General features: G+C 41.0%; 1 protein-coding gene and 1 long non-coding RNA gene across 2 annotated transcripts in view; both read left to right on the top strand.

Annotated features, from left to right (window-relative positions):
• The window catches only part of UBQLN4 (ubiquilin 4), a gene marked incomplete in the record, with an annotated part of 792,664 nt that overhangs the window by 87,639 nt on the left and 677,775 nt on the right, over positions 1-27,250 (top strand). Inside the window, 2 exon segments of the mRNA XM_044079769.1 lie at positions 14,402-14,565; positions 16,918-17,180. Of these exon segments, the coding sequence (XP_043935704.1) occupies positions 14,402-14,565; positions 16,918-17,180 (427 nt within the window).
• On the top strand, positions 5,549-9,530 carry LOC122808753. The gene is made up of 2 exons (XR_006365821.1): positions 5,549-5,635; positions 9,471-9,530. It is a non-coding gene; the product is annotated as an uncharacterized LOC122808753 (long non-coding RNA).

Raw genomic sequence — 27,250 nt, 5'->3', positions numbered from 1 at the left:
TAGATAAAGCCAAGAGTCTTAATCCAGTCATTCCCCATGCAAGAATGAGAAAAAGCAGATCCTTTTTTCTTGCATCATACTCTTGAACAGACTTTTACATTGCACTGCCTACATTTCTTAAAACTGTACAAGGTGAAAGAGAAAAGAAGGGGAAAAACAGGGGCATCTGTTAGTGTCCCCATTACACTTGAAAATAACTGAGAAAACTGTACTTGATAGCATGCAGATATCATGTACTATACAAATACTACTGTTAAGAACAAAAGTTTGTTTTACTTACACTTAAATATTTCCTTCCTTTTCCTCCTCTCCTAAGTGTTCCTCCAAACATTAATGACATGAAGTAGGGCATATGCTTTAGAGTGTCCTACAAGTTTAACAAAGTCAAAAAGTCATGTTTCGCAAATATAATTAATCCCACATTTATTTGTCAATTTCTGCATTGCTGGCTTTATTCCTGTTTATCTCCATCTCCCATATCCAGTCTCTACTTCCTTTCCAGTGTACTGTTGGTTCTTCTAGTCAACTCTTATACTTTTTTTCTGTCTCTCAAGCATTTTCTGTTGAAACGCTGGAAGAGGTTTCACTGACACAGTCTCTCTCTGGTCTTTATTACCAGAAGAACAAGAAGCAGAATCTCCTATTTCACAGCTCACTTTTTGTTGAACAAACTTTTGTATTTCCTTCTTAGCATGTGCTGCATAAAAATATTTTTGACTCTCCAGGAAAGAATATTCTGAAGATAGGTGGATACAGTTGTATGATGGTCTACTCCATAAATAAATATATTTTTGCCGTGCCAGCTTAAAAGCATGATATTCTTTAGTTCATCCCACGTCTGCTTCTCTACATTCCCTGATTAGTGAAATAACACTACTGTTCTGCCTAGTGTTCAGCATGCACTTTACTGTCTCATATTTTTTTTTTTTTGTCAGAATGAACTTCTCCTGCTGGTAGGATTGTATCTTTACTATTAAAGGTCTAAGTTGCCTTCTCGTGGCCAGGTTTGGAGCATACACACTATGTGCCCTTTCAGTTAACAGCTCCTGCTGTGGAATCTCAATCCAGTTGCTTATTTGTGCTTTCATAAAATTAATACAGTTTGTTTCTTCCAGCTTCTCTGGTACAGCAGAAAATCTCAGACTCTGTCCTCATATTCTGTGATTTTGAACATCTCTTCCTGAGCAGTCTCATATTCAGCAAACCTTTTTCTTCATTTTGCCCTCTGGTTTTCAAATGTTATCACCTCATCTGAATATTTGTTTAAAGCTTCTTCCATTGTATCCAGTCTTTTATTTGAGTTGATACACTCCATCAGTGTTTTGTTTACTTAATCAGCTCTGAGTACATTTGACTTTTATTTTTTTCCTCTAGGTTACTGGAAGTCCATGTCTTGTACCAGAGCTGCAGCTTTCACTGCCCTTTGCTAAAGAGCTGCAAAATTCTTCCCATTCAGTGTTTTTTTCCCTTACCTTTTGTGGTTGGTTTTCTTTCAGATTCTCTGAATTTCTTTTTTGCTGGCATCCAGGCAGTGCACTTACTAGCCAGTTACCAAAATTTACCCCAAAAATGAGTTCACTGGCTCTCTTCTGAGTTCCTGTTTTTACACTGGGAGAGCTGAAATTATGCTGTTACTCAATGTGCAGCCATCTTGGAAGTAGCACTTCACTAGTAGCTTTGGTGCCAAGAGTTAGCAGATGGATACCAGGTTAGCATCTTGTCAGTATGAACTGTATGTATTCCTTTTGTCAGATATCCTTTTTTTTATTTTTCAAAAGTGAACAAGAATTGCACATATAAAAACTCTGTTTCAGTTGATGTAAGCATGCAGTAAAAGAGCCATAAACATCTTAAAACGGAAACACACAAGTACTACAACATAAACACTTAGTATATAAGTAAATGTACAACAAATTTCAAATTTTAAATCATTTGTGTAATGGGAGCATTGAGATTTCCAGGTTCATAAAATGGTTAGTGAAACAGTTTGACTGCTTTTAGGCCTTATTTTAGTGTAGTTGGAATCTTAGAAATTGAATTACTGTGCAGGTTAGTCCGCTTTCATTAATGTAAAACTCTGCAGGAGCAGTAACCATGGTAAATAGTGTAGTTTTCTTTTGCAAGTTCCATAAGTCCAAGAATGGTTGTTGCCAAGTAGCTTATTTCCTCGTTAATTGATGTTTAATAATTTATGAATTAATTTTATTCAAAATTTTGAAAATGTATTACATTTCCAGAAAGCATGCAGTAGATCAGCATTAGAATGACTGTAAACATAACATGGTGGGATGAAGAAAATAATATGTTTAGCACGAGAGTCACGTAAGTATTTAAAAAGATCATGTAATAGTTATAGTACAGTAGTGTATCTTTAAAAAAAAAGTTACATTAAGTGCATTTGCTCATACCTTTATTTTAGGAGGGGATCAGTATTTTTCCAGTATAATGAATAGAAAATATGGCCTTTTTAGTTTTAAGGCGTTTACTATAGGTTGATGAAATAAGTTTGAGTTAATGTTTTCCAAGGTTCTAGAGACTGAAACAGACCACATGATAAAAATTGTCATTCTCTCCATGAACTTCCACCACAGTCAGTCATTTAGTTGCATACTGGGTGATTCCTCTGTACATGATAGAGTGGTAAAATGACTGACTAAACTTTTATACACAGTATATTCTTACAGTATATACTTAATGAAAAAATTCCTAGAATCAGCAGTGGATCCTTCTGGTTATTATATACCAGCATGAAACTTTTCCAAAATAATTATCCATCAGCCTTTTTTTTTCCACCTGATAACATATTCTGTTATGTTGCTCTAAAGTCATGCAGTATATCCTCTGTACTGATGTCAGCCATTGCTGTCCTAACATTTAAAATCAGCAACTTATACTGATGGCCCAGAGTAAAACTGCATTCCAAAATGATTCTACAAGAATGGGTAATTCTGGGTTTTGTAAACATGAAGTTTCTACTCCCTTCACCTTCACAGGAATAGAGAAGTCCAGTTTTATGAGGGTACACTTCATAAATATATTCTTACCATGCCAGCTTAAAAAGCATGATATTCTTTAGTTCATCAGAAATGTGTGTTGTTCCTTCAGTGATTTAGCCACGTGAGGCTTATTGTACAGAGTTGGGAGCTGTTGACTGTTTTTCTGTCTTTTTTTTCCCTTTTGTATAAAGTATAGATATAAAGCATAGGAAAAGAGTTTTTTTTATTTTCAGGGTTCCAGAGATTGTGAAACGGACCCTAAGATGACCATGGTCAATTATGAATTGATTTCATAAAATTTTTATCTTTGGATCTGCTTCACTCAGTCTGTGTGTGGCACAAACCAAGTACTTGTTGCATGTTTGATTTGACATTTACTTTAAAGGGGGGTTGTTGCTGTAAAATGCCTAGCATAGTTTATGGGAACTTAAAGATTTTATAATTCTGTTTGCTGTCTTTGTTTCATGAAGACTCTTCTTCAGGCAGAACTTTTTCTCGGATTCTCTTTCGGCCTATCATTTTATTCATTCACTTCATCAGGCAAATGCTGATGGAGAGAAGTTGTCATTCAGGCAGCCTTCAGGGGTGGTCATGCATTTTCTCCATATTCCTGCCACACAGGGGCACACCTAGCATGGTGCCAGGGAGAGACATGCAGTGGAATGTCTGAAAAGGATGCCCCATCACTTCCACAAGGGAAATAGCTTTGTAGGTTTCTTTTCCTACAGCATAGGTGTTGGTGATGTTCATCGTGCATACAGCTGCAGTCATAACAGATGGGTTCTCCTGCCATCAGGCGGGTCCTCGGTCGGCCGAATTCCAAAGTCTAGGTCCAGCGTCTGTTGTCGTCGCATCTTCCCTGACGTCAGTGCGACAGGGGTATAATAGAACCAGCCGATGCCATTTTCTCCAGTCTTTCTTGCCGCGCGGTGCCCGAAGCAGAAGCAGTTTGCAAGTGCCGGTCGGCCAGCTCCTGAGATTACGAAAAATTTGGAACCAAAGTCTTCTTAAAAGCTAAGTACCCCGTTGGGGAAACGTTTTCTTGCCTCAGACCGATGTCAGACAAAGTTAATAATTGTATTTCTTGTGGGAAGCAAATACCGCATAAGGATTTCCATTCCCTCTGTATACCTTGTTTAGGCCCAGACCACGACGTCTCGGTCTGTCGCTTTTGTGCTACATTCAACAAACGCACTATTAAGCGTTGGGCGGAGTTCGCCCAGCATTATTTTGGGAAAGCATTTAACTATACTATGTCGTCGGATACTCAGACTCCGGTTTTGTCTAAAAAACGCAAAGACAAGGACCGACACTCTAGGTCCGCGGCCTCTACCGACACCACGCCAAAGCCGACTACACGTGGTCCGGTTCTCAGCGAGGCGCCTACGCAGCCCCTGATTACCGATGACACATCTTTGGCGGTGTCTCCTGTACCCGAGGTCGCAGGCTCCTTGGCCCACACCCTGACTACAGATACCGAAGCCACGCTTGGCATTGAAATACAGAATGTGGATAGGTCCACCTCCACTCAAGATGTCTTCAGACCTTCCTCTTCTTTCTCCATCAAGGCTTTCACCAAGTCTAAAGCTACCATGCACCCTAAGAGACCAGCTACACAGGGCCCATCTCCAGGCCCCATGCCTAAGAAACAGATGCTTAAAATGGCTGAGGATTTAATTACTCTAATCAGAGGTTCTCAGCCACCTCCGGACAAAAGACCTAGAGTGGAGGAAGATTCCCCCTCCTCTGATCAGGGTTCCATTATTTCTGAGCACTCTGATTATCAGGAACAGTCTTACTCCCCTTTTGAAGACTCTGATGCAGAGGAATCTATTCCTTCTGTATCCCCCCCTGAGGATTACTCATTTGGTGAAACTCTACATACCTTAAGGGAACACTTTCACTGGGAAGGCCAGGATTATTCAGATTCCAAGAAAAGGCTCAGGGAATTTCTTTTGTTACCCCAGCACAGGCCTCTGGCTATACCTCCTGTCCTGGACATCCTAGATGATGTTTACTCAGTGGCCTGCCTTAACCCGGACTCTCTTCTTCCAGCTCCAGTTAAGCCTGACTGGTACTACAGGGTTCCTGACTCACACCAATTTCTATACAAAAGCCATGCTGCTGACCTAGAAACCATCTCACAGAGGCCCAAGGGAGTTAAGGCCTCCATTGCCAAAAACCCATTGCCTTCCGAGAGAGATTCCAGATCCTTAGAAAGGTGGGGAAAAAAGGTATATACCTCTGCTACCTTATCCATGAGGGCCTTAAACTGTCACTTTCATATGCTAAAATACCAACAGTTTCTGTTATCTCAATTGAAAAGTAGAATGTCACAACCTGAACAACCAGACATGAAGGAGTTGCAGGATTTGATGCATAGTGCAGAACAAGTGGGTAAACATACCTTACAATGTGGTTTTGATGCTCTAGAGGCCTCATGTAGAGCTGCTGTTAAAGGCTCAGTCGTACGTAGGCATGCCTGGCTCAAGGAACAAGCCTTGCCTGACCATGTCAAAGCTAAATTACTAGACGCCCCTCTTCAAAAGGATGTACTATTTGGGGCAAATGCTGATGAAGTATTACGGAAAATGGAGGAAAAGGCTAAATCAATGCAAACTGTGAAAGAATTTCTGCAGGTTCAACCCCCACGTTTTAGTAGAAATTGTCCTTCCAAAAACTGGTCCTTTCCTGCCACAGACAGACCCCAAAGAGGCAGATACAGGCGCCCGAGGGGCAGAGGACAAACACAAGGCTCATACAGAGGCAGACAATGGCAAGCTCCTACACAGAGGTGGTGAGGACAACTCGCAATCTTTCAGAAAGCAAAACCAATGACTTTCCCCTTTGCGTGCCAACCAGGTCTCAAATGGCAGCCCCCTTAGGAGGAAAGCTGGCACTATTCTCAAAAAATTGGCATATTGTCACAAAGGACAAATGGATCCTGAGCCTCGTGAAGCGGACTATGTTAACATTTCCATAGAACATTGGTTAAAAACTGATCTCGGTTTAAATTGTAGGAATGAGAATGTGAATTCTGACCTGGGTACACTAGATCAACAAATCCACATGTTTAAAACTTTGTTATTCAAATATAAGAAAATTCAGTTAGAAAATGAGTACCTAACTGAATGTATTAAGAGGGAGCAAGTCCCTAAAGGACTACAAATGTGGAAATATCCAACCGGGTTGGAAAAGGATTCACATCTTTACAAAGAACTTTTGGGATTTTTTAACAGACAAGGCTGTGAATTGTTACGTATTCTTATTGTGGATAACAATAAGAAAATGGCATTATTGTTAAGAGAAATTAATCAGGTAGATGTCAACATTAAAAATGACTTGTTGTTTGAATCTAAGAAAAATGTTTTTAATGCTGTGTTTGATACTGTCTATAACGAACTCAGTGATTTAAAAGGGAGAAAGGAAAGGAAGTTATGTAGGGACAGAATGGATTATGAGAAGGGTGTGGCTTATCCAGACCCCCCAAGAGGGCAATTTAATCAAATGACTGGTAATCACAGTACTTATACGTTAGGGCAAGCTTGTGAGAGACAAGATGATAAGGAAGGAGAGGAAATCCCTTTAGAACAAGCCCCCCTCAGGAGATCGGAGAGGCTAATCAACCAAAGACAGATGAGGTCGAATTATTACAGTCCTCGATCTGCACCACGGAGGGGGAGGGGGGATGGAACAACTACCGGAGATAAGCAGCCCATCACATACGGAGACTGAAAATGTGATTCTTTCAATTGTGACTAATGATTTGGGTGACTTCAGTATTTATAATTACAGTGGTCTTACTGTCACTAGGGAATGGGCCGATTTTCTATCCAAAGGTATGAATTTTGTGCCTACTAGCAAGGGCAACATAGTAGATGTTATGGTGCAGTTAAAACTATTTACAAGGAAATTAAATCTAGCTTTATTTTTTCCTGATAGTAATTTTACTTGTGGCTCAAACCTTAGAAGACCAAGTACCTTTCAACCTCCCAATCACCCTTTGGTACAAATATTTGAGGTTCTATGTGAAAACGACATTAGAACACGATTGGGTTGTAGGCATAATGACTCACCCATAGACAATTTAAAAATAGAGGAGAAGGGTATTTTGAGTGAAATTTTACATCAGACTAATATAAGACTTATGAAACCGGACAAGGGTGGGGGTCTGGTTATTATGAATACTGATGATTACAATAGTAGAATGTTGGACATACTATATAGTGAAGTGTACACTGAGACCTCACGAAATGAATTAAACATAGCATATCGTAACATTGACTTAGAATTGGAGCAACTTTTACTGAATGGACAAATCACACTAGACACACACAACTACATTGTAACCAAACATCCCAGGATTCCCACCATATTTGGAATACCAAAAATTCACAAATCAATACACAGTCCACCTTTAAGACCCATTGTAGATGCTAAAGCCTCCAAAATATTTAGTATAGCAAAATACATTGACAGTATGACTAAGGGGGGGTCCTTGATAATTGGACTACTATAATTAAGGAGTCATGGGACTTACTTGGTAAAGTCAATCAGAATATGTATGACAGTAACCTCATCCTGGTGACTATTGACGTCTGTGACCTGTTTTCAGTTATACCACATGGTATAGGTCTGGACTGGTTCTATGAGTTTCTATGCAGTAATTCGTCATTGAATCATGACACCATCTTGACCATCCGTACTTGTATGGAGATGGTTTTGGAAAACAATTTCATTACATTTGAAGGACATTTATTTAAACAAAGGCTTGGAGTTGCCATGGGTGCATGTTGTGCACCAATCTTCGCCAACATTGTCTTAGCACATTGGGAAGATCAATACATTTTTAACTCCGAATTCAGGACTTCATGGGTATTGTATGGGCGATACCTTGATGATATTGTCCTGTTTTGGAATCAATCAGAACAAGATTTGAATAGGTTCTTTTCGTACATGAACAGTACCACCAGTTTTTTGAGATTTACTATGGTCAAGGATCTAGATTATATTCATTATTTGGACATTACCATAAAGAAAGATTATGTGAACAACTGTTTTATTTCCCAACTATATAGGAAACCAACCTATTCTAACACATTATTACATTTTACTAGTGCACATCCTTTGCACCAGAAGAAGGGCCCTGGTCAAGGGCCAATGTGTTAGATTGGCCAGGATGATGTCTGACATTTACGACTTTACCAAAGAATGTGACAATTTGTCCAATATGTTTCAGAGAAGAGGTTATCCAGAGCCTTTTCTATCAAACATCATTCAGGAAGTTATAAATAAGAGGACCAGTGGACACTTTAGAGCCCTATTGGGCAATAGGGATGGCCACAATAATGTGAGGCACAATAATACTATTTTTACACATGCATTGACACTTGCATATTCTGCAGATTTTGAAGAAATCAAATACATAATACATAAATATTGGAAGGTTTTTGATAATGATATTGGGGTCTTGGACAAGATAGGTAAGAGACCCACTATAGTTTATAAAAAGAGTACATCAATAAAAGGGCTACTTGAAAAAGGCAAACCTAATCTCACTAGAGGTGGCACGTATAAATGTGGTAGATGTCCCCAGTGCCCTTTCATGATGGATACAGACAAATTTAATCTTAAGAATTTTGGATCCATTACTAATAAAAAGAAAATGTTTTGCTGTACTAAGGGGGTTGTTTATATTGCAGTATGTAAAAACTGCCAAGGTTATTATGTGGGGAAAACAAAAAATGCTTTTAGACTTAGTCTACCAACATTTATATGACATCAAACAGAAAAATATGAAGAATGCATTATTTAGGCATATTAATGACCAAAGTAATCACAGTTTTAGTTTTTTTATTCTTGAACAAGTTGATTTGGGACAAAGGGGCGGACCTGTTGAGGAATATTTGGAGTACATGGAGTTAAAGTGGCAGATCAGACTGAATGCATACTCCCCTCCAGGTCTTAATGATAGAATTTCTATAGCACCACTTTTGAAACTTAAACAGTTATTTATGTTATGATTTATTTATATTGTCATTGGTATTTTTTTGTCTTATAACATTCTTTACATGTGACACTATTGATTTAACATTTGGTTAGTTGACTTTTTGTGTACTTGCAAACAGGGGAGTATTCACTACTACCTTACACTTCCTGTGATGTTTCTTAATTGAAAGGAAATGATGTGGGTAATATTTTACTAATTGACTGGGTGTGTATTTAAGGAGTTATCAGCCAGCAATTCACTGTTCTGAAGAAGTCTGAGTATTGACGAAAGCGCTTAATTTGTTGTTTTATTATTTTTAAACTGTGACTTTATGTGTATTTGTACTTCATTTTGATCATTGGATTGAGTAAAGAAAGAATTATTCGGGCTCCGTCTCGTTGGATACCACCCTGCATCTGCTGTTCATTCTAGTTTTTTTCTGCTTACTGAGTTTATCAATGCAAACTGTGAACGAATTTCTGCAGGTTCAACCCCCACGTTTTAGTAGAAATTGGCCTTCCAAAAACTGGTCCTTTCCTGCCACAGACAGACCCCAAAGAGGCAGATACAGGCGCCCGAGGGGCAGAGGACAAAACACAAGGCACGTACAGAGGCAGACAATGGCAAGCTCCTACACAAAGAGGTGGTGAGGACAACTCGCAGTCTTTCAGAAAGCAAAACCAATGACTTTCCCCTTTGCATGCCAACCAGGTCTCAAATGGCAGCCCCCTTAGGAGGAAAGCTGGCACTATTCTCAAAAAATTGGCATATTGTCACAAAGGACAAATGGATCCTGAACATTATAAACAGAGGCTACAAATTCCATTTTCATACCCTTCCAAAAATGAAAGGCATGCCAAACCTGCCACACAATCAAAGGGCAGAGGCACAAAAGCAAATTTCAGGTCTTATAAACATGAAAGCTATTCAAGAGGTACCTACACACGAACAAGGTCAAGGTTTTTATTCCAGGCTATTTCTGGTGCCAAGGAAGGGAAAAGATTGGAGACCTATTTTGGATCTTTCCATCCTAAACACGTTCCTACTCGTTCCAAAATTCAAGATGCTCACTCTACAGCAACTTCTTCCCATGCTGGGCAAGGAGTCTTGGCTGGTAACATTGGACCTCAAGGAGGCATACCTGCATGTCCAAATCAGACAAAATTGCAGAAGATACCTCAGATTTCTTGCAGGTTCAACCCATTATCAATTCTCTGCATTGCCCTTTGGTTTATCTACTGCGCCCAGAGTATTCACGAAATGCCTGGCATCAGTAATTGCCTACTGCAGACTTCAAGGGATACAAATATACCCTTATTTGGACGACTGCCTGATCCAAGCGGACAGCAAGCACATTCTTCTGAAACATCTGGCTTATGTAATAATGTTATTAAACTGTCTAGGATACACAGTCAACAAAGAGAAATCAAGACTAATACCCTCTCGCAAGATAATTTTCCTGGGTGCCAATTTGGACACAAACACCCAGATGGCCTACCTCACGCCAGAGAAGCAAGGGCAATTAATTCAATATTTCAGAACACTGGCAAATTGCACCAGGCTGACTGCAAGGAAAATCCTGCAGGCTCTGGTATTCTTGGCATCTTGCATCTTACTAATCCCATGTGCAAAGCTGCATATGAGAAAACTACAATGGTACCTAAAAAACATATGGTCTCAACACAGCCACAGTTTGGAAACAATAATACCACTAATTCCATGTCTGCAAAAGGAATTTCTGTGGTGGGCTCAAGCATGCCAAACAAACACAGGTCTTCCATTCAGCAAGCCTCAAGCAAATCAAGTCATCACAACAGACGCCTTGGACTACGCCTGGGGGGCGCACATGACAGACCGGTGCATTCAGGGCAAATGGACCCAAAAAGAAAAGCACCTTCACATAAATCAAAAAGAAATGCTAGCAGTGATAAATGCTATTATAGCTTTCAAGGACCTTCTACATCCAGGCCAGCTATTGATAAGAACAGACAACACCACAGTTATGTGGTACATAAACAAGCAGGGAGGAACACATTCTTATCCCCTATGCAGACTGGCCATGTCACTTTGGAACATGGCCATGGACTTAAATGGAACTACAAGCACAGTACTTGCCAGGCAAGGAAAGCACGCTGGCAGACAACCTAAGCAGGAATATGACAGATCCACACGAATGGAAGTTGCATCCAAAAGTTTTTACAGAAATAATCCAAGAATGGGGAAGGCCAGACATAGATCTCTTTGCCTCCCACAAAAATTATCAATTGACAAAATTCTGCTCAAGGATCTTCCATCCAAAGGCCTGGAGAGTGGACGCTCTCTCTTTCAGTTGGACATCAATGACAGTTTATGCCTTCCCACCTCTTCCTCTGCTGCCCAAAGTCCTATTGAAGACCAGAGCAGACAGACCAAAGATGATCCTCATTGCTCCGGACTGGCCAAGGCAACACTGGTACCCACTCCTGAGGAGCCTGACGCATTCCTCACCATGGACCCTGCCTCTAATGCCTCTTCTTCTGACTCAGCACAGTTTCAAAACTCTTCAGTCAGCTGAAAACACTCAATCTAGCCGCATGGAAGATTTCTTATCATCGCAGCAGGCCCTGCTCTTCAAGGAGGTGCAGGATGTCATTTTGGAGGCCAGAAGGCCATCAACTAGAAAATTGGATTTGGAAGGGCATAAATTCCCTGGGTTAAATGAGACCCTCTCTATTGCCCCAGTTTTAAAGATGAGAGCCAATAAATTATAACACTGAATAATGTGGGACTCATAGTGGGTTGATTAACTTGTTTATTTATTAACCTAACATTTTTATTTGCAATATATTATTAATTTTTTTGTAACCTTATGCACCACCCTATTTTCAGATGAAAATTTTCTAATGAAAATGTATTACTGACTTAAAAGTGTACAATCAATCGATTATTAGGTAGCAATACAAAACATGACCTATAGTTGGCACTATTAGTATTTGAATTAAATATGCTTGTTTGAGATATTTACAATGACAGTTTTTAAAGTTGTAAAGTGAGTGTTCTGAGTACATATATACATATTCTAATTCTTTGATCAAGTTTGAAATGAATATATTTATTGCAACAAAGTTTTTTAAAAGTTTTAAAAATTTTTTAATTGTATGTGTTTTTAATTAAAAGGAACTAATAGAATAGAAGTTAGTAGTTCAGTTGTACACAGGAAATCCATATAAGGTTTGGGCACTTTTAAAATTTTAATTGTTTAATTGGGCAATTAATTTGTCAATTAAGTGTTGATTTTCAATGTGGAGAGTATATAAGAGCTTCATGAAACTTCATTATGTACCTAGTTTCATCGGAAGAAGTTTCTGAAACGAAAACGCAGTGGATTTCATCGGCGTTTATGCTCTTTGTGTTGTTGCTGTTGCTGTGTTTTGTGCTCCTGGATGGCGTGTTATTTACCTGTGGTGGAACATTAAAATATTTTAAGGAAGAACAGAGGTTGCCTTATTTCCTCGACAAGTTTATTTTTTTTGGGTGAAGTATTGTTTTATACTTGTCTCCTTTTGGTTGTATCCATCAACTAGAAAAGCTTACTCTGCAAAATGGAAACGTTTTTGTGTTTGGAATGAGAAATAGGGCCAGTGCCCTGGAAAACTGAATTTGCCTCAAATACTACAATATTTGGCTGAACTGCTAAGCAGTGGACTTTCGTTCTCCATCAAAATCCATGCCCCAGCCATTTCTGCAGAATACAACACTGATCCACCTTTATTCTCTCACCCCCTATTAAGACAGTTCCTCAGAGGGGCTAAGAATTTAAGACCTCCAAGAAAACAACCAATACCTGCTTGGGACCTTAATTTCATTCTGGAAAAACTGACTTTGCCTCCATTTGAGCCAGCTGCCTCTTCAAATTTACAATATTTGTCCTGGAAAACAGCTTTCCTTCTGGCTATCACTTCAGCTCGTAGAGTTTCAGAACTACAGGCTCTTATGGCTGTCCAGCCTTTTATCATCTTCCATCAGGACAGAGTTTCATTATGTACCAACCCGTCCTTTATGCCTAAAGTGGTATCCAGGGTAGCTTTAAATCAGGCCATACATTTACCTACTTTTTATCTTAATCCTCAAAACAAAGGGGAGAGATTACTGCATTCCCTGGACATCCACAGACAACTGCGTTATTATTTGGACAGAACAAAACCTTTCAGAAAATCAGAACAGCTTTTTGTGGCCTATGCGGTAGGAGCTCAAGGAAAGTCAATATCCAAACAGACAATCTCAAAATGGATAGCCCACTGCATACGCTTTTGCTATTCCTTTCATGGCAAAACTGTACCTACAGGCATTAGAACTCATTCTACCAGGGCCACAGCCACCTCTGCAGCCTTCCTCAGAGGAGTTCCTACCAAGGATATTTTAGAAGCAGCCACTTGGACTTCTGTGCATACCTTCTCCAAGCACTACAACCTACCATTATACTCCAAATCTAGAGCAGGCTTTGCCACTGCAGTCTTGCAGGGCATTTTGGCTCCTCCTAGCTCCACCTAGTGCCTACCACCCTTTTCTTAGCTTTTGGATTCTACCCATCTCTTATGACTGCAGCTGTATGCACGATGAACATAGTACAGTTTTGTACCTACCATAAATGTAGATGTTCGAGTGCTAATACAGCTGCAGTCCAGGTTTCCCTCCCTCCTTCCCCTCTAGGGGTCTTCTTTTATGGTGTATTTGCTTGCAACTACTGGTCTTTGATTATATTGCATTGCATTGCATTGTTACATAATTTTATGTATTGCCTTCTTCCTGGGGGCACCTGACATCTGGGGCAAGAAAAACTGAAGAAAATGGCATCGGCTGGTTCTTTTATACCCCCTGTCGCACTGGCATCAGGGAAGAAGCGATGACAACCGACGCCGGACCTAGACTTTGGAATTCGGCCGACCGAGGACCCGCCTGATGGCAGGAGAACCCATCTGTTATGACTGCAGCTGTATTAGCACTCTAACATCTACATTTATGGTAGGTACAAAACTGTACTTTTCCCGTCTCCACCAGAGAGATTGCACTGCCCTGTTTTGCCTTCTGGTGCATGCAAACCACTCCCTTTCCCCAGGAGAGGTGAGTGAGTGACTGAGATGCACGCCACCCCTGCACTCCTCTCCCTTCCTGATTTCTCCAGTGCTGGGGCAGCTAACTGAACCCCAATCACTTGGGTCACAGCAAGGCCTCCATCTTTCTGTGCCAGGGAGTCAGGTTTACTTGCTGTGTTTGATGTGGTTACTGTATCTGGTTTGTACTTTAATGTGTAGCAATGGCATTTAAGAGAACACAGTTAATGTTTTTTTTTTTTCCTAATTGTGTACATGAAGAAGAAATTTTCTGATTATTAAAATTGCTAGGCTGCTTATCGGTGTATGTTGGTAATTTTCTGCAGGGCTTCCGATGTCTCTGCTCCCCAGACTGCAGACTGTCCATCTCCTGTAACATTAGACGAGAGGAGTGGAGATGATTCTTCCCAAAGCACAGTGCCAACAACCAACACTACAGCAGCAACACCACCAACATCAGTTAGTTCAACACCTGAAGCCTCAATATTGTGTAAGTTGAGACAAAATGCACCTTGAATAGTTGAGTAAGTCGCACTGTATTAAACTTCTTTTAATCAAGCTTGCTATACTGTTTCCTTTGATATTGGAACATGAAGTCTTCACTGCCAGGTGTCAGCATTGCATGCAGCTCTTTCAGCAGTGATTGCTTCCATAGTAGTTAGTGATGCCCAGTCATATTGCTTACTGAGGAGAGGTGCAGAAGGGATTTACTTGTCCTTTTCTTCTGTTGGGAGAATGAATCCACAGTGTACTTTTATTCAGTTTATCGTCCAGCCTCCAGATCTTATTTTGAATGTCTTTCATGCCAATTAAGGGCCAGTGTATACGGGCGGCCAGGATGACATCTAATATAAATGATGTTGATTGTGAGTTACGAAAAATAGGGACATATTTTATGAATAGGGGATATCCTATGGATATGGTGATTGATGTCACCAGTTACGTTAAACGACAATGGGGTAAGAAATATAAACCCTTATTAGGTAGTAAAGATGGGAGTGTATCTGACATTCTGGTCACGTGTGATACAAAAAGATCAAACTATGACATCGACTATGGTAAAGCATGTGTATTACAGTATGGGTTACACAGTAGGGAGGTTAGAAGGATCCTGGAAAAACATTGGAATATAATGAAGGTGGGCAATGATGTTTCCAAAATAGTAGGGGAGAAACCATTATTTGTTTTCAGGAATGGGAGGAATATGAAAAAATTGTTAGAAATAAAAACAAAACCCTTGGGCACTGCGAACAAAGGGACACAGAGATGTGGGACCTGCAGGCAGTGCAAGTACATCATTAACTCCCCTACAATCACACTTGAAGACACAAATAGAACTAGAATACAGTTCCAAAAAGGTAATTGTAGGTCTAAGCATCTGGTGAATCTGGCGAAGTGTATCAAATGCCCAAGTTTTTATGTGGGCAAGACCACCAGATGCTTAAGAAATAGAATATATGACCATGAGTACAGTATTAAAAAGGGTGATGATAAAAATGCACTTTGGAAACATTTGAGTAACAACAATGAGTGTACTGGATTCCAGTTTGGGATACTGGAATTGGTTAAGGCAAACCCCAGGGGAGGTGACATCAAGAGGATAGTGGGGGAGAGGGAAGTGAGATGGCAGATTAGACTGAATGCATCTGTTCCCCCAGGAATTAATGAGTATCTGTCAATTAAGCCCATCCTAGAAGCTGATAGGAGATAGTATGAGTATGGGGATTTTAAATGTTTTTTTAACATTCGTTTAGTATCATATTTACATATTTATTACATTTTTGTATGTATATGTTATCAAATGTGGAAGTATTAATATTGTATTTATATATATTTATTTTATATGGATGCAGTTTGAATTTATTATTTAGGATGTAAGGATGTTATTAAAGTTTCGCACTAGCACTTTAAAAGTTAATGGGGACACAATTTGTGGATAGTCAGGATGTATAAAGGGATTATGGAATTTTTGTTCAGTGTTCTGATGAAGTCTTGTTAGATGAAAGCGCTTAACCTGTTGGATGTGATTTTATGTTAATAAATTACTTGGAAAGGAAGAAAATTGGTTCAACTGTTTTGTGCTGGTGCTCATTCCATTTGGAGCAGGAGTATTTACTACTTATTTGGTTGACTGTTCCGTTGTTCATACATTATTATGTCTTTCATGTTTGTTATATTCTTGCATTTTGCCACACATCTGTTGTGAGCACTGAAAGGACATGCTTATGAGCAAGTAAGATCATTTGTTGCCTGTGGTTTGATCCATGGTATCATTAATTGAGCTATGATCCTCTGCCTTTCAGTGCCATCTCTTTGTAGCAGAATCCAGTAAATGTACTGGTTAGTCATAATGTTTGTCCTTGGGGGGAATCCCTGGAGGAGTGAGCTAGTGGTAGCACTTTTCAGTCAAGAATGCATCATAGTCTGCTTTTTCCACCCCACTCCCCCATTGTATTCTTTGACTGGATGTGGGTGTTCACTGGCAGCTAGATGGTTGCCATTGAGTGACTGAGGGAGTGATTCATTCATTCATTTTTGCACATACCCACTAAAGCCATACATTAAATTATTTGGAGTCTGTTGGACTTGACAACACTTAGCTTTGATGCTTGTATGAAACAAGCAGTGGAGGGGAAAATTTATATTGGAGTAGTGGAGTCCATGACATGTGCCTTTAAGGATTTTGTTGGCCAATTCAGTGACTACACTACAAAATGGTCTGAGCAGTTCTGTCAAGTTTGTGAATCAGATGTACAAAAAAATACAGTTAACTACCATAAATAATTTTTCTTTCCCAATTCCTGAACAACTAATTGGTTATTACTAATGTGTCTGCTGACAGCTGGCTTTGGTGGCATTCCTGGACTTGGTATTCTTGGCATGGGCTCTGCCAACTTCATGGAGCTGCAGCAGCAGATGCAGAGGCAACTGATGGCAAACCCGAATATGTTGACCCAAATCATGGAGAACCCCTATGTGAGGAACGTAATGTCCAGTCCTGATGTAATGAGACTTTTGATCATGAGCAACCCCCAGATGCAGCAGCTAATGGAACGCAACCCAGAGATTAGTCATATGCTAAACAATCCTGAATTGATGAGGCAGGTGAGTGAACTCTCTTATGCTGTCAGTGATGTGTTTGCAAAAATATCTGTATGTTCATTCAGTCATTGTAGCTCGCTCTCATGCTGTCAAGTGATTTATTTGTAAAAACATCTGTATGTTTGTTCTTCTGCAGCAGCTTATTATGTAACCATGGTGTATTGTGCCACTTTGAAAATTCAGAAGGTTTTACAAGCACAGTCCTTAGTTGAAAAGGCATATGTAGTAACGACTTGCTTGTCTTGAGGAGATAAGATAAGACATGTATGCACGCTTATTGTCCAGTGGCCACGCTTTTGTGTTCTTTTGGAGGTGCATATTAGGACCACAGCACTACACACTGAACATTAGAATTTTCATGATAGTAACATTGATTAAACAAGTTCTTTTATCAAAAATACATTAAGTTTAGAATTATTTAAAATTTAGAAATGAAAGTTGAAAATAATTTTTCTGTTCAGCAGGTGTATGGATGTACTTGAGAGTTTTGTGTAAGAGTATAGAACTTTGTAGTTTCAGGTAATTGAGGATTAGTATTCTCAATGGAGAGTGACTGTGCCTTGCCACGTAGAATAATAGACATTTACTTGACAGTGACAGTGGTGCAACCGGTAGCACACTTGCCTTTGATGCAGAAATGTATTGGTTCTATTCACACACCAGGTAGATGGATTCCTGGCACTGCACTGCAGTAAGGGGGTGGGTGGTGTTCTGCACTCCTGAGTATATTGTTCTTTGGATGAGACATTAAACCGAGGTGCCATCTGCCTGAGTTGATAGTAGCTCAGGTGGATGTAATAGATCCCTTGGCACCTATCAAAAGGAGTAGGATAAGTTTGCTGTTACCCTGGTCAGATTTCCCCAGCAGTATAAATACTATCTCGGTCCTCTCATGAAAAGAGGCTGTGAGCCTTCTGGGACTAATCTGATCAAGAAAGGGTAAATAAATCAGTGAAATAAATGTGAACAGTTGACTTTTGTTTTTAATTCATAAAGGCATTTGATGAGTCTTTGTAATTAAGATTACTAAAGAAGCTTTGGAATTTGTATATAGCAGGTTATTTGATGGATGAGAAATTAGCTAAGGAAGGCCTAGCAAAAGGTTCAGTGAAGTTAATTAAATCAAGATGCAGCGAGGACTCAATCAGGCTACTAAATGTATAGAGATAGTTATGTTTCATTACAGTCTTCAGTCACCAATAAGGAGCAACTCAGAATACTAAGCCACAAGTGTAACATTCTAGGAGTAAACAAAATATTCTCAACCCCTAAGGAAATTACATATGTTTGTCAGACAAGTTTTGTAGCAGTTATAATATTAATAACTTGTACCTCTCTGAACTTGTGGACAATTTCACTGCACATTTTGCAAAATATGGATCTGATGTCATTTTCATTCATTCCTCAGCTGTTGAGTACAGATCTGATCCTTGGATCCAACTTGGCCACTTCTTCCAGCTCGTGGAACACTGAAACTCTTGAGCTACTCCCTTTACCCACAATACCGTAGTCACCTAACATACCTCAGATCTCATTTGCTGCATTAGCATACAGATGTGGTCTCTACTTACTCTGGAGTGAGTCTATTCTCTTTTAGTGAGTTAGAGTTATTCTAGCTATATTATAATCTTTCTACCTTTTTATGTACAGATAATCTTTTTTTACTCTTCTGAGTATTTTTTAAATACCATTGTTGGTATTTTTTTTGTTTTTCTTCTCTTAGTGTTATTAAAAAAAAAAGTTTTTTACTTCTTAAATCTCTCTTTTAATACTAATTACGTTTGAGAAACCTTTAGGTTTCAGAAAGTGCATGGCCTGTGGCCATTAAATTTAAAAGTCTGAAGCACACTCTTAAGTGCATCTATTGCTTAGTCCCATCTCACCTGGATTCTGATTGTGAGATATGTAAGGCTTTCAATTTGTGGGCCTTAATAGATAGCAAAAAACAAGTTAATTCTAAGAGGTTTGCTACCCTCTAAACTTGCTTTGGCAGCCTCTGGGGCTCAAACCCCCCCCAAAAGATGATAAGGATTCTGTATCTAAAGAGTTAAGAAAAAGATTTCCAGATCCATCTACCTCTTTAGCTGCGGTATCTAACCTCTTGTTAAAGTAGTCAAAGTATCAGATCTGACCACTTTGGTTCCAAGACCTAGATCGGAGAAATTTCCTTGGATTCGATCACCTCATCTGCTACCAGATCCCATCACTTGTCGGCTCCCCTTCCCTTTTTTGGAGCATTCACCGAGATGACATTCTAGACCATCTTCAGCAACCTCATCTATTCGATCATCCAAGAGGCTGACAGAAGCCTATGTGGACAGGATGATGAGTAAATTCTTCAGGACGCAGATTCATATGGAAAATGTCCTTTTCACTTGCTGCAGTATTCTTAAAGTGCCCTGAAGAGAAGTCAGTCGGTGTGGATTCCCCTATGGGGAATGTCCTCCTGCAGACCCACCAGTCATTTCTGTAGCTACAGATAAACCATCTAGGATGCTTCCTTCTACCACCCTTTTCCCATCGGACAAAGAGAGTAGAAACCTTGAGAGACTGGGAAAAAGGCCTGTACTTCATCCACCTTGACTTTCAGGGCCATCAGTTATCAGACACATATGACAAAAGTACTCCTTAGAGCTTTTGTCTCGGGCATTAAGTGCTATTTCAGATCTTCCAGATTCTGAAGAAAAAGCCTTGGTGCTGTATTTTGGGAGCTTCTTCCTAAGTGGCAAGACACTCCATTAAATGCAGCTATGATGCTGTGGAGGTTTGTGCCAGTTCTCAGAAGATTTTCCTGGCTTAGGTTGCATCCCCTCCAGGATGACTTCAAATCTAATTAATGGATGCACTATTTGATAATTCAGCCTTATTTGGTCCAGCAGCAGCTTCCCTCAAAGTCCCTTCAAAGAAAAACTATCCAACCTCTGAACCTATATGATTGGATGGGAGATACGAAATTCACCCTGGGGATCATGTCAGTCGCCCTGCTAGACAGGGGCTCAGAGAAGTAAATATTATGGGAAGAAATATCCAGGGAATTGTAATGGCTAGACTTGCATAGGCCTTAGAGCCAATAACCTAGTACCAACCTATGAACTCAAGGACTTGAAATGCATCTTTGTTTTTCCTGTGCCCAGGTTTTATAGGAATTTTCTATCTAAATCTGTTTTTGTCCACAACCATACTCAACACTCCTCCAGTAAGACTTCCAGAGGAGGCAAGAGACAGCAGAAGCTTAGGGTTTCACAGGCACCCTCAGAACAAAGGCAGTCCTTTCCTGAGAAAGCAGGGAGTCCGTGACTACTCTGCAGATGTCTTCCTTTCCCATCTTTCCCTTTGCCTTTCAAATGCTCACAGGGTCTGGGAAAGAATCACCCAAGACACCTGGGTTCTTTCCATAATCAAAAAAGGATCCTTCATGGTTTGCCACTCTACCCCCCCTTCATGGGCATCCCTTAACTCCACCCCTCTCCCCGAGAGCAGCTGCCCACTTCCCAAAGCTCCTTTGGGAGCTTTGGCAGCCGGGTTCCATTCAAAGGATTCCTCAAACCTCAAGAGGGAAAGACTTTTATTCAAAAATGTTCTTAGTGCCCAGAAAGGATGGCCCCTGGAGACTAATTATGGATTTATCCCATCTCAGCACTTTCTTAAAGGTTCCTTCCTTCAGAATGTTGACACTCCAAACTCTATTTCCTCTTATTCGTCCACAGGGATATATGGTATCTTGGATGTAAAAGATGCTTATCTTCACTGCCCCATTCGCCCCATGTTTAGGAAATTCTTATGATGTTCTTTGGGTTCTTGGCATTTTCAATTCTCTGCCTTGCCAGCTCCAAGGGTGTTCACAAAATGCCTGGTTCCAATGATTGCACGTTGAAAGCTTTTGGGTGTCCAGATTTTTCCATACCTGGACTACCTGCGCTTGCAGGCTACAACTTCCCACACTCTACTCCAAAATCTGGAGACCATTTCCTTCCTTGGAAAACTGGGATTCACCTTCAACTTCAGGAAGTCGGGTCTTCACCCCTTCACAGGACCACATTTTCCTGGGTTGTCGAATCCAGGCAGACATAATGAGTGTGTCACTTCCATCTCAGAAGGTGCAGGACCTTCAGTCCTTCTTTCATTCCCTTCTCCCCTCGACTCGCATCATGGCCAGGGAGTTCCTCAGGGTGTTGGGATTCATGGCTTCAACCATTCCTATGGTGCCAGTGGCAAAACTCCACATGAGATTCCAGTGGTTCCTCAGATCTGTGTGGACCCAGCAGTCTCACCCACTAGAACATGAAGTCCCCCTCATTCCTTGTCTAAAGAGAGAACTGCTCTGGTGGATCGAACAGATAGACCTAAGTCCAGGACTACCTCTGCATCCTGTCACACCAGTCCTAGAACTCAACACAAATGCATCAGACGTGGGCTGAGGGGCGGTTTGGGCAGATTTAACAGTTCAGGGAATTTGGTCACCCTCCCAGAAAGCAGAACACATCACTATCAGGGAAATGTGAACATTGCTCCTATCTCTACAAGCATTTCACTTTCTACTTTGCCCAGGCTATCTCAAACTGTTCACAGACAACATGTCAGCCCTTTGGTATGTGAACAAACAGGGGGAGACAAGATCTATCTCCTTTGCTGGTTGGCTTTTCTGGTATGGGAATTTCTTGCCCAAAACCACGTGACTATTCAGGCGGTGGACATTCTGTCCAAACAGAATCACCCTGAACAGGTCCTGGACTCAATCCATTGAATGGATACCATGAATGGATGTTTCACCAGGATGTGTTCCTGGACATAGTCCTTCAATGAGATATTCCTCAAATAGATTTATTTGCCTTCCCCCTGAACAGGTAACTTCCAATATTTTGTGCCAGAGTCCCAAGCCCTCTTGTTTGGAAAGTAGAAGCCCTCTCCTTTTCTTGAAAGGGGATGTTTCTGTATGCATTCCCTCCCTTTCTTCTAATCCCAGAGGTCCTGTCCAAGATTCGACAGGACCAACCAAAAATCTTACTGGTGGCCCCCTTTTGGCCAAGACCGCGCTGGTTCTCCCTTCTTCTGCATTAAGCAAAGGCCCATCACCACAAGTTACACAGCAAAGTGGACTTTCTCGCACAGAACAAAGGGATCCCTGATACATCCACACCTGTCAACACTACAGCTGACACTGTGGGTGATAAGATTCTAATTCCTTTGACCAAAAACACCTGTTGTCGGAAGACAAGCTCAGGGTTTTGCAAGAGGCCAGAAAACCCAATACTAGAAAGTATTACGTTTCCAGATGGAAAATATTTTCACTCTGGTGTCTCTCTCAAAACCAAGATCCAGTGGCAGTGGGAATCCCAGTGGTTCTGTCTTATTTGTGTGATTTGCACTCTGCTGGCTTGGCTTATTCTTCTTTCAAAGCACAGATGAGCTCTTTCTGCTTGTCTGCCTCTACATGAGCTCTTTCTGTTTGTCTGCCTCTAACACCCCATCTAGCATCCAGATTTGAGGTGAAACAATTCTTTAAGGGCATCCTTCCCATTAGGCCTCCCAGGAAACCTATTCCTCCTCCTTGGAACCTCAATTTTGTTTAGAAAAATTGACCCTGGTCCCTTTTGAGCCCGCATCTTCAGCCTCCCTTAAATATTGCTCTTGGAAAACTGTTTTATTAGTGGTCTTGACTTCAGCTAGAAGGGTGTTGGAGCTGCAAGCCCTTATGACTGTACCCTCCTTCTTGGTCTTTCATAAGGACAGGGTATCCTTGAGAACAAATCCTTCCTTTATGCCAAAAGTGGTTAATGATTTATCCTTAACTAGTTCATTCAATTACCCGCCTTCTTCCTTCTTCCCAAAACAACAGTGAGAACGTACTGCACTCCTTAGGTGTACATAGACAACTTACATTTTACCTGGACAAGACTAAAGTTATCAGGAAATCTGATCCGCTGTTTTTGAACTTTCATCCCAGGGGTCTTAGTTTACCCATTTCCAGGCATTTTATTTCTTTTTGGATTTCTAAGACCGTTTTCCTTTGTTACACACTTCGTGGAAAGAATCTCTCTTGAGCTGTGAAGACCTGTTCTACCAGAGCTGTGGCTTCCACTAAGGCATTCTTCAAGGGCTTGATAACAGTGCCATCCTTGAAGCAGCCACCTGGTGGTCTTTTCATACCTTTACCAAACATTCAAATTGGATGGCATTTCCAGATCCAGAGCTAGATTTGCTGAAGCCATTTTAAATGACTTCATTGAGAGCTCCTCTGCTCCTTCCTCCTTCCTTCCTTCCTTCTTGAGCGTTGGCACTCTCCCTCAGGTTAAGAATACTGCAGCAGGTGAATAGAAGGACATAGAGTAGTTGTGTAAAATCTTACTAATAACCATTGATGTCCTTCAGTTCACTGCTGCAGTCATACCTCTCAACCTGGAAACATCAAAAATCTGGACAAAGGCCGAGTAAAGTAGGTATAACTGACCAAAAATTGGAACGCTGATTAACATTTGCATACATAATCATGTAACCCCACCCACTCCAGTGGAATTGTAGGATACCAACATGAAGATTGAAGTCACTGAATAATAAAATAATGGCAGGCATTTGAATTTTCATATCCATCAGAAAATACATACTAATGCAAAACCTATTCTAACAACTGTCTGAGTTTACAGGAGCAATAGTGTCCCTATTTTTGGGCCTTTGTCCCACCACCATTATTTTTGGCTGTGTCCAAACTTCTTGCTATGAGAAATTGAAAGGTATTGTGCTAGTTTTCCTATAAGTACTACAGAAAACCACAATACTACTGCTGAAACACTTTTAGTATAGTATAAAATGATAATCAACTGTAACTCCTAAGCAGGTAACAACCCAAAAGCAAGAATTTTGGATGGTGTCAGGGTGTATACAGTTTGTTCTGCCAAAGGTGTGCATTTTAGTAAATAGTGTCTTTCTTTCTGCTGCTTGAAAAAGTGTTGACCGTATAACCATCAGTTACTTGGAATAAGATGTTTAATAAAGTATGCAGCAGTAACCTTAACATTTGATGGTGTGACATGCTTTTATGTCTGCTGTAATCTTCACTTCTTAGGAGTGAGATGACAAACCTTTGCAAGAAAGTACAAGTGATTGAATTTGGCAGATTTCAGACCTTTTACAAGTAGCGGATTGGTCCCAGTGGCTTTTTTTTTTTGGCAGCTACAGCTTCCCCCTCTCTGCTCAGCTTTTGGGTGGGGGGGGATGTTCATCGTGCATACAGCTGCAGTCATAACAGATGGGTTATCCTGCCGTCAGGCGGGTCCTCGGTCGGCTGAATTCCAAAGTCTAGGTCCAGCGTCGGTTGTCGTCGCTTCTTCCCTGACGTCAGTGCGGCAGGGGTATAAAAGAACCAGCCGACACCATTTTCTTCAGTCTTTCTTGCCGTGCGGTGCCCGAAGCAGAAGCAGTTCGCAAGTGCCAGTCGGCCAGCTCCTGAGATTTATGAAAATATTTCAGCCGAAGTCTTCTTGAAAGCTAAGTACCCCGTTGGGGAAACTTTTCTTGCCTCAGACCGATGTCAGACAAAGTTAATTGCATTTCATGTGAGAAGCAAATACCGCATAAGGATTTCCATTCCTTCTGTATTCCTTGCTTAGGCCCAGACCACGACATCTCGGTCTGCCGTTTTTGTGCTAGATTCAACAAACGCACTATTAATCGTCGGGCGGAGTTCGCTCAACACTATTTTGGTAAAAAATTTAATTACATTATGTCGTCGGATACTCCGACTCCAGTTTTGAGTAAAAGACGCAAAGATAAGGACCGCCATACGAGGTCCGCGACTTCTACCGACACCACGCTAAAGCCGGCTACCGGTGCTCCGGTTCTCAGCGAGGCACCTACGCAGCCCCTGAGTACCGATGACGCTTCTTTAGCGGTGTCTTCTGTGCCCGAGGTCGCAGGCTCCTCGGCCCCCACTCCAACTACAGATACCGACGCCACTCTTGGCGGGGAAACTCAGAGTTTAGACAGGCCTGCCACCTCTCAAGGTGTCCTCAGGCCTTCCTCTTTTTCCATTAAGGCTTTCACAAAATCTAAAGCAGCCATGAAAACTAAAAGACAAGCTCCACAGAGCCCCTCTCAAGGCCCCATGCCTAAAAACAGATGCTCAAAATGGCTGAGGATTTGATTACTCTTATCAGGGGTTCTCAACCCCCCTCGGACAAAAGGCCCAGATTGGAGGAAGACTACCCTCCCTCAGACCAAGCCTCTATTACCTCAGAACATTCTGAGGACCAGGAATATTCATATTCCCCTTTTCAAGACTCTGATGCTGAGGAGTCCATTCCCTCGGTCTCCCCCCCTGAGGACTATTCTTTTGGGGAAACCTTACATACTTTGAGGGAACACTTTCACTGGGAAGGCCAAGATTACTCAGATTCCAAGAAAAGGCTCAGGGATTTTCTCTTGCTTCCTCAGCACAGGCCTCTGGCTATCCCTCCTGTCTTGGATATATTAGATGATGTGTACACAGAAGCCAGCCTCAACCCAGATTTTTTACCTCCAGCTCCTGTTAATCCAGACAGGTATTACCGAGTTCCTGATTCACACCACTTCCTATACAAAAGCCATGCTGCTGACCCAGAAACTATTTCACAGGATCCCAAGGGAATTAAGGCCTCTACTGCCAAAAACCCATTACCTTCAGAGAGAGATTCCAGAGCTTTAGAAAGGTGGGGGGAAAAGGTATACACCTCGGCCACTTAACCATGAGGGCATTAAACTGTCAGTTCCACATGTTAAAGTATCAACAGTTTTTATTATCCCAGTTGAAAAGCAAAATGACAACCTGAGCAACCAGATTTAAAGGAGTTGCAGGATTTGTTGCATAGTGCAGAGCAAGTGGGTAAACATACCTTGCAATGTGATTTTGATGCTTTAGAGGCCTCATGTAGAGCTGCTGTTACAGGGTCTGCCATACGTAGACATGTTTGGCTCAAAGAGCAAACCTTACCAGATCATGTAAAAGCTAAATTACTAGATGCACCTCTTCAAAAAGATGTATTGTTTGGTGTTAAAGCTGAGGAGGTACTAAAGAAAATGGAGGAAAAGGCAAGATCAATGCAAACAGTGAAAGATTTCCTACAGGTACAACCTCCACGTTTCAGCAGAAACTGGCCTTCAAAAAATTGGTCCTTTCCAGCCATGGACAGACATCAAAGAGGTAGATACAGGTGCCCGAGGGGTAGAGGGCAATCTCAAGGATCATTTAGAGCCAGACAATGGCAAGCACCTACACCAAGAGGTGGAGAAGATGGATCACAGTCATTCAGAAAGCAGACACAATGACTTTCCCCTTTGCATGCCAAGCAAAGCTTTAATGGCAGCTCCTTTAGGCGGAAAACTGGCATTATTTTCAAAAAATTGGCATATTGTCAAAAGACAAATGGATCCTGGACATTATAGACAGAGGCTACAGATTCCACTTTCACACCCTTCCAAAAATGAGAGGCATGCCAAACCTGCCACAAAACCAAAGGGCAGAGGCACAAAAACAAATTTCAGCTCTCATGGACATGAAAGCTATTCAAGAGGTACCTGCAAAAGAACAGGGTCAAGGTTTTTATTCCAGACTATTCCTGGTACCAAGGAAGGACAAAGATTGGAGACCTATTTTGAACCTATCCATCCTAAACACATATTTACTTGTACCAAAATTCAAGATGCTCACATTACAACAGCTTCTTCCCATGCTGGGCAAGGAGTCTTGGCTGGTAACACTGCACCTCAAGGAGGCATACCTGCATGTCCATATCAGACAAGATTGCAGAAGATACCTCAGATTTCTTGCAGGTTCAACCCATTATCAATTCTCTGCATTGCCCTTTGGCTTATCTACTGCGCCCATAGTGTAATGCCTGGCATCAGTAATTGCTTTCTGCAGACTTCAAGGGATACAAATATACCAATATCTGGACGACTGCTTGATCCAAGCGGACAGCAAGCACTTACTTCTGAAACGCCTGGCGTTTGTAATAAAATTGTTGAACTTTCTGGGATACACAGTCAACAAAAAGAAATCAAAACTAATACCCTCTCAAGCAATAATTTTCCTAGGTGCCAGC

Source organism: Protopterus annectens, chromosome 8.part0 (assembly GCF_019279795.1).
Source record: "Protopterus annectens isolate FY-2018-M chromosome 8.part0, PAN1.0, whole genome shotgun sequence".
Lineage (NCBI taxonomy): Eukaryota > Metazoa > Chordata > Ceratodontiformes > Protopteridae > Protopterus > Protopterus annectens.
Note: the sequence above shows the minus strand (reverse complement) of the source record. Positions and strands in the feature narration are given on the sequence as shown.